Source organism: Ranitomeya imitator, chromosome 2 (assembly GCF_032444005.1).
Source record: "Ranitomeya imitator isolate aRanImi1 chromosome 2, aRanImi1.pri, whole genome shotgun sequence".
NCBI classification, from domain to species: Eukaryota; Metazoa; Chordata; class Amphibia; order Anura; family Dendrobatidae; genus Ranitomeya; species Ranitomeya imitator.
The window spans coordinates 499014522-499022921 of NC_091283.1; the positions used below are offsets into that span (position 1 = coordinate 499014522).

General features: G+C 41.1%; 1 protein-coding gene across 1 annotated transcript; it reads left to right on the forward strand.

The window, feature by feature from the left end:
* Nucleotides 1-1008: 1008 nt before the first annotated feature.
* Nucleotides 1009-7751, forward strand: LOC138664659 (keratin, type I cytoskeletal 19-like). The gene is made up of 8 exons (XM_069751554.1): nt 1009-1577; nt 2973-3055; nt 4291-4447; nt 4541-4702; nt 4795-4920; nt 5003-5223; nt 5766-5782; nt 7338-7751. Exons 1-8 carry the CDS (start codon nt 1074-1076, stop codon nt 7430-7432), a joined length of 1365 nt encoding a protein of 454 aa, XP_069607655.1. The 5' UTR covers nt 1009-1073; the 3' UTR covers nt 7433-7751.
* The last annotated feature ends 649 nt before the right edge of the window (nt 7752-8400 follow it).

Genomic DNA, 8400 nt, shown 5'->3' on the forward strand with positions numbered 1-8400 from the left:
AGCCCAACATCAGGTTCATGTAGCCTAAAATATTAAAAGGGTCTATTCGTTTAGCTAAAAATACATGAAATAGGAATAACTGTGGAGGTCGTACATGTATAGTAGAGGCAATAATGATATGTAATATTGGGACATGGGAAATAGGGGACTTCAGGGACCAGATACATATATTTGTGTGTTAGTGGTTCTTGTAGAAATCGATGTGCAAGTTGCAATGTTAGATTAAAGCACCACTCTAGCTTTTTTTCTTATTTTAGCACTGGAGTGGTATCACTAATCCATGTTCTCTGTCCCTAGAAATATGCTGCCCATCCGCCGTCTTCTGGTCTTCCTGGTGATGCTCCGGCCCTGATCCCCCATCTTGTAACTACAATTTATGATTGACCATAAGTCAGAGGTCACAGCCACCCAATGTAAGGGAATTTACATTAGTGCTGAAATTAAAAAAAAATGCTGGAGTGGTGCATTAACTGTAATTTTAGGGATTCAAGTGTAATATGAGTGTTACCTGATGGCCTATTTACCTGTTCCCAATGAACTAAAGGGTTAATATTATAAAGATGGAGTCATGAATTGTTGTCTGCAATAACACAATCTCCAGTTTCAGTTTATTTCCTAAACTTTCCAGAATTGGGAGAGGTCACCTTATTACCGTATTTCTTACCTGGTTAATGTAAAAGAATGTCAAAAGCATAGCCTTGGGGCCAGGAGCCTCCCTGACTCAATGTGAATCACAGCTTTTGTTTTAGGAACTACACATACAATACCAACTCCTGGATGAGTGAAAGGACTTTGTCTGAGAAGGTTTAAGTAAAGAATAGAAGGGGGAGGGGGGTAATATGATGAAACCTGTACAAGTTAGTCTCCCAGACCAATGAGGTAATGATGAATCCCGCTTCTCTTCCAAATGTTGGCACGCAAATCAAAGCTGATGACTCTGCTGAAGGACCAAAACTTACGTAAAAGTCACACCCACATCCTCTTGTATAAAGAGAAGGATGCAAGGTCTGCTATCCTACACTTAACTAAACATCACAGGTAGCACTTAGAAAGACAGGTGCTCTAGTTACATCATGTCCTCCTCATACAGCATTAGGCAGTCCACCACATCCTCAGGATCTTCAAGTGGTTTGGGATTAGGTGTTCATGGTGGTGGCTCAAGCAGATTGTCTATGGGAAGTTATAGGGCACCTAGCATCCATGGAGCCAGTGGTGGCAAAAATATCTCCACCTCTACCTCTAGAGTGTTTTCCTCTGGGGCTAGTGCCCTTGGAAATAGCTTTGCTGGAGGATTTGGTGGCCTAGCTAGTGGTGTTGGTGGCAGTTTTTCATCTAGTCATGGTTATGGCTTTGGAGGTGGATATGGTAGTGGAGAGGGTCTTCTAGCAGGAGGTGAGAAGCAAACTATGCAAAACCTAAATGATCGTCTAGCCTCATATCTAGACAAAGTACGCTCCCTGGAGAAGGCCAATGCTGAGTTGGAGATTAAGATTCGCCAATGGTATGAGAAGCAAGCTCCAAGGCCAGATCACGACTACAGCCATTATTACAAAGTCATCGAAGATCTTCGCAACAAGGTAGGACAAACATTTATTCCCTCATACATGCATGTGCTAATATCTGTGAATGCCTTTACAATGTGTTGATTAAGCTCATTCAAGAATGATAGTTATATATGTTTGCAAGATAATTTCCTCTGTATAATACATATCTTACCATATCAAGTGGAGTTTCAAATAATGAGTATATATCAATGAACATCTGATAATTTTTATCTGTACACCCCAAAATTACAGAAAATGACTCCAGATTTGTTATTCAGATATTAGTGTAGCAGATTGAAAATGTAATGAAAGAGAGACTCTAGAATTCCCCATCTGGTTGGTATCACTAGACACTTTCAGATTGTGTAGCTGTTAATATCTTCCCATGACATCTGCACATCAGTGGCACATACCGATGATGTCATCAATATGTGACCTGTATGACTATTTGAGTTTAACACAAGTGATACTAAGTGATATATTTCATTAAGACTAAATGATAATACATCTGATGTCTTGTTAATATAAACGTATCATCATTATAACGATGAAATGCTGATGGAAAAAAGTAGAAGCTTTAATAATAGACAATGACCCACTCCCAAAGCAGGACAAACTAAGGTAATATTGGAGCTCAAGTATAGAAACACTGATGTCACTATGGCCAGTTATATGTGAGGGGCCTTGGGTTAATTATAGAACTTTAATATATTATTAAGCACTTTTACATACATTGTCATAAATAATGGGGTCTAATCTCCCAAATACAAATGCAATCATGATGACATTTTAATATAAAGTGAACTTTTGTCTAGAATAACAAAAAAAAGTACTTACAGAAACTTACACATACAAACTCCATACACGTTATATTTGGTTTGATTATGGTTCTGAACTCCAATTCTGACCACTGAGCCAAGATGCCTAATGCACAGGGACCTGTTGTCTCCGTGCAGCAGAATGAGGGCCTGTAGGCCTTAGTTCCTAAGCCTATAGGCGCTGCCAGTTGCCATTATTCTCCTCATGGGAGAGTTCTGTTATAGAAAGGCCACATAGATTGTAGATATATCTACTGCTTTCATCATCAAATTATAGTCTGTATAATACTAAGGAGGTGTCAAATGTATGTTTGCCTTATTTCATATACTTGGTTCATAATTCCTGATACTACATCTTTTGGCCTCACAGTCAATGTGGGACAACAAAATAGGTTTTAATTCTCCAGTAGCTCATCATTGTCTCTCTAGTCAGTAACTTGTGTCATGACAGTCATTGGCTCAGCCCCTGACAAGCATTTCAGGTAGCAGTTGCCCCCTAAACTACTAGGCCATCTGACAATATCTGCTATTATTTTTATATTAAATATCAACAGAGAAATAAAAAAAAAACTTTACATAACCAGAATCTGTTTTTATTTTTTACTTTTAGATCCTCCTTGCCACTACAGACAATGCCAGCATTCTCCTCCAGATTGATAACGCCAAGCTGGCTGCTGATGACTTCAAGACTAAGTAAGATTTGCTTCCTGGTTATAATATCCGACATGGGTATACCATAAATATTACTTTTTCATCAACCAATTTGTTAACTTTTAGATCAGGGGAGAGGAACCTTTTTGCTGCCAAGGTCTGTTTGGATATTTATACCATCCTTCAGGGGCAGTACATATCTTTACCTAACTCCGCCCACAAAGTACGTCCTGACGCTGGCACTGGTGACAGGACATAATGTTTCATTGCATGCGCTTCAGCGTTCAGTAGTGTACTGTATTCTATCCTGAATTACACCATCAACCCAGTGATTTAAATGGCACGTGTGTAATACTTAAGGTACCGTCACATTAAGCGACGCTGCAGCGATCTAGACAACGATGCCGATCGCTGCAGCATCGCTGTTTGGTCGCTGGAGAGCTGTCACACAGACAGCTCTCCAGCGACCAACGATCCTGAAGTCCCCGGGTAACCAGGGTAAACATCGGGTTACTAAGCGCAGGGCCGCGCTTAGTAACCCGATGTTTACCCTGGTTACCATTGTAAAAATAAAAAAAAAAACACTACATACTTACATTCCTGTCGCGTCCCCCAGCGTCAGCTTCCCTGCACTGTGTAAGCGCGCTGGCCGGAAAGCAGAGCGGTGACGTCACAGCTGTGCTCTGCTTTACGGCCGGCCGGCGCTGACACTGGGGGACGCAGGGAAGCTGACTCTGAGGAACGTGACAGGAATGTAAGTATGTAGTGTTTTTTTTTACTTTTACAATGGTAACCAGGGTAAACATCGGGTTACTAAGCGCGGCCCTGCGCTTAGTAACCCGATGTTTACCCTGGTTACCAGTGAAGACATCGCTGAATCGGCGTCACACACGCCGATTCAGCGATGTCAGCGGGTGATCCAGCGACGAAATAAAGTCCTGGACTTTCCCCAGTGACCAACGATCTCCCAGCAGGGGCCTGATCGTTGGTCACTGTCACACATAACGATTTAGTTAACGATATCATTGCTACGTTACAAAAAGCAACGATATCGTTAATGATATCGTTATGTGTGACAGTACCTTTAATTTTACCTGTTGTAGCGCTGCAAGAAAATTTGAGCTGATCATTGGAAAATTTATCAGGTGGACACATTGTTAGCAGCTTATTGTCAAAGGAACTTCTAAGTAATCGAGATTGTTCAAACCAGACAATGCCATCTTAGCATGCTATCTATAAGTCATTAATTGTATTTTAATTTGCCTTCTGTTAACCAGGTTTGAAACTGAACTGTCCATGCGCATGAATGTTGAGGGTGATATCAATGGACTACGCAGAGTCCTGGATGAACTGACCCTTACCAGATCAGACCTAGAGATCCAGATCGAGAGCTTGAAGGAAGAGTTGGCTTACCTGAAGAAGAACCATGAAGAGGTAATGATGGTTCACAATAACTTTTAGGAGACAACAGTTTATTCTGGAAGAATTAAAGATGTAGGTAAAAATAATACATATTTTGTTGCATAGGAAATGAATGCTCTCCGTGGACAAGTTGGCGGCCATGTGAATGTAGAGATGGATGCTGCCCCAGCTATTGACTTGTCAAAGATTTTGTCTGATGTGAGAGACCAATATGAAGCTTTGGCTGAGAAAAATCGTAAGGAAGTCGAGGCCTGGTACTTTAAGCAGGTAAGTAAAACATTTTTTCTTCAGGTTGTTTAATAATTGCATAGTCTAAGTGGCCATATAATCACTTAACGGATGCAATATTTGTGTCATAGACAGAAGAGCTGAACAGGGAAGTTGCAGGTCACAGTGAACAGATCCAGTCCAGCAAAACAGAAATAACCGACCTAAAACGTACTCTCCAAAGCCTGGAGATCGAACTTCAGACACAACTAAGCATGGTGAAATCTGGTTTCGACATTATTCATTAAATGTTCAAACAAATACATTACTGTATAACCTAAATATCACTCTTTACTATAGAAAGCGGCGCTGGAAGGCACCTTGGCAGAGACAGAAGGCCGGTATTGTATGCAACTCTCTCAGATCCAGGAGATGCTCAGCAGTGTGGAAGCTCAGCTTGCAGATTTACGGTCAGATATGGAACGCCAGAGTTACGAGTACAAAATCCTCTTGGACGTGAAGACTCGTCTGGAACAAGAAATCGCAACCTACAGACGTCTCCTGGAAGGTGAAGATATCAAGTAAGTAATACAAAGATATGGACCATTAAAAACACAGCCAATCATTGAGTTACGCTCAAGTTATTCTAGTAGCCTAAAATCTCATTGAGGTTGCATCAAGTTGTCCCAAAAGGTTCAGGCATGTTACTTTTGAGAGGGTATCTGGTTGTTCTTGCACCCCCAATATATTGGTGATGCCATCAGTACAGTGAGGAATCCCATGTTGGAAACATAGGAAAAGCGTGATTCTCAGTCCATTCAAAATACAAAGCAAAATGATTGCGTGTTATAAATCAATAACCCGCTCTCCAACCATTTTGTACTTTTCATATCATAAGGAAGAGGAGATGTTGGGTTCACTTAGGCACCAGGGCCCTTGTATTAATGTGGACACTTAGGAAAGGAACTTTTTTATGGTTGGTTTTCTAATACTTAAGAAATTGTAGGTAATAGAATCATTGAATCATACCATTGTTCTGGCCAGAAACCCTTTAGGCCCCATGTACAAATCTTCTTGAAAGAAAAGACTCACTATTCATTCTCTTTTTTTTCTCTTCCTACAGCACTTCATATAAAGACTGTAAGTATATTGTATTCTCATATTTTTAATTAAAATGAGATTAATTCAGATTTGAGCTGCAGGGATGTTCCAATAGTGTCCAAAAATGGGCAGTATCCTAAAGTAACAGTGGTGTTAACTACGGTATATTTGTGCCTTAAAGAGTATCATAGTCTTGCAGTTTTAAGATTGAAAGAAGACGCAAGTCCAAGTTCAATCTATGACAATAACGTGTTCATCCAGACTATAGGAAAAGCCCATGATGCAGATGCTAATTTACCCATATTAGGGGAAAAAACATTTCCGGACTCCATATACAGCAATCAGACTAGTTCCCATGACATAATCTAGTACTGTATTATTACAGTTAACACAAAAGGCTCCCAAACCCTACGTGAACTGGTTTAGTGAACAATCCATTCCAACATCATGTTGCAAAAAATTCCATAATCTCAGTGCTCTTACAGTAAAGAATCTACATCTGTGATGATTCTTTCCTTTAGACGTAGCGGATGCCTCTCGTAACTGTTGCAGGCCTACGTATATAAAGATCATTAGAAAGTTTTCTGCACTAATCCTTCATATATTTGTACATTATAATAAGATCACCCTCAAGGCTTTGTTTTTCCAAACCTCAATAACCTCAAGTTTGATAACCTGTTTAAATAACACATTTTGTACTCAATCCACCCATTCTCTTAACATCCTTGGTCACTCCTCTGTGCGCCTCTTCTAGTTCAGTTGACATTGACTGGCAAGCCTTTGCCTATATGCACACACAGGCAGAGACTTGCCAGTCACTGTCAGCGGGTGGGAAGAGGATGCCGGGGACATGTCTGTACGACTAATCAATTGTGCAGCTCAGTGCCCGGCTGCTATTTAAAGTGTTTCAGAGACAAACATACATGGCTGTGATCACACAGATACATGCTGCCCACGGTTTAAACTTCCGCCACAGCTTATGCCAAAAACAGAGGGCAAGATGGCAGCTACAAGGTGGCAATACTACCAGGCTTCCACTTCCAGTCTTAGGATAGTTTCACACTTGCGTAGGGCAGAGCTGCGGAGGGCTGCAGACTTCCTCCATTAAGCCCCGCCCACTGCTGAACCTCTTCCATTCAGCCCCGCCTATGTCTGCATGCGTCCTGCGTACCTATCTTTAACATTGGGTACATAGGCCATGCGGATGTATGCGGATGCGTCCGCATGCGTCGTTTTGATGCTGCGCCAACCGCAATAAAATGCAACATGTTGCGTTCAATGCAGACACATCCGCATACATAAGCATTGCCTGCGTACCCAATGTTAAAGATAGGTACTCAGGACACATGCAGATGTAGGCAGAGCTGAATGGAAGAGGTGCGTCAGTGGGCAGGGCTTAACGGAGGAAGTACGCAGCCCTCCGCAGCTCTGCCCTACGCCAGTGTGAAACTAGCCTTAATAATGTCATGCCTCTTCTATGCATATGTGACTTTTTAGATCCCATTTACAATGGTACAATTAGTGACATTACAATATTATCTGTAGCAGGCTCATCTACTATAAAGATCCCTAAACTGTCTTTCTGTCATCACAGCTCAGACCATACGTAAAGTCCGCACCATTATTGAGGATTCCGTTGACGGAAAAGTGGTGTCATCACGGGAGAAGGTCCATCAATCCACCTACTGATCTATACCTGTTTCCAAACTCAGCACAGATATTTGAATGAGTCAGATTTAATGCATATAACATACCAAGTTCTAGCGGCAGCTACTATACTGTTTGCCAGTTGTTCACTAATAACAAATCGAAGAATGTTTTGCTAGTAGCCAGGCCTATGGATATCTGAGGTTCAGCAGCAGCTGGCGAGGGATAAATATCAGTATCTTGCGCTGAGTCACTGACGCCAATGTAATGCCTGTTTTTCTATTTCTATTTTCTGTTGAGCTACTTATTAAGGCCTCTTAATTTTCTATATCTAATAAAGTTATCTGCTTTTCATGCATGACTATCTTGTCTGTCGATTTATTTATTCTTACATCATGCTGCTTTGAATTGTTTTTTATTCTAGCTCTAAATACTTCCTATCATTTGACTTTGTTAGTAGTTTTCACTGTCACTGTGTAGCACTTCAATCTCCATGACTGTTCCACTGCTCTGTGCTCTAATCGGCGCAGGCCCGCACCGTTTACAGCAGAAAGCTCTGTGAGAGCCATGGAGAGTGAAAACTCAGAAAGCAGAGTGACAACAGAACAACAGTGAAAACTCTACTAATAAAGTCAAACTGGTTGACTAGGGTAACCGAGTAACTGCGGAATCCAGGCTTTTTTACAACCATAGGCCCCAAAAGTCAATAATTTTCAAGTGTGGTACATTGAAAGTGACAGCTATGACATTACGACAAATCTTCCCAGAAAGAAGTACAAAAAAACAGTCTCACCAAGATAGGCATAAATTAAATTTATGGGATCGAAAAACTAAAAATTGGCAAAAAAATTGGTTCAGGAAGTCCCCCTGTGTGCAATTTAAGTGTCACATGGTTATTATATACTCACCTTTTCTGAAAAACCACAGAGGCTGCAACACCATTAAGCAAGAGGCACCACTAACCCAACAACACCATGAAGAGCAAGGAGATCTCCAAACAAGTCAGGGGC

Bases quoted from the DNA above. Each gene is read 5' to 3' on its own strand.
- LOC138664659 (XM_069751554.1), top strand. From the start codon at position 1,074: ATGTCCTCCTCATACAGCATTAGGCAGTCCACCACATCCTCAGGATCT. The intron at 3,056-4,290 runs GTAAGATTTGCT...TCTGTTAACCAG, and splicing joins GCTGATGACTTCAAGACTAA to GTTTGAAACTGAACTGTCCA. The intron at 4,921-5,002 runs GTGAAATCTGGT...TCTTTACTATAG, and splicing joins TTCAGACACAACTAAGCATG to AAAGCGGCGCTGGAAGGCAC.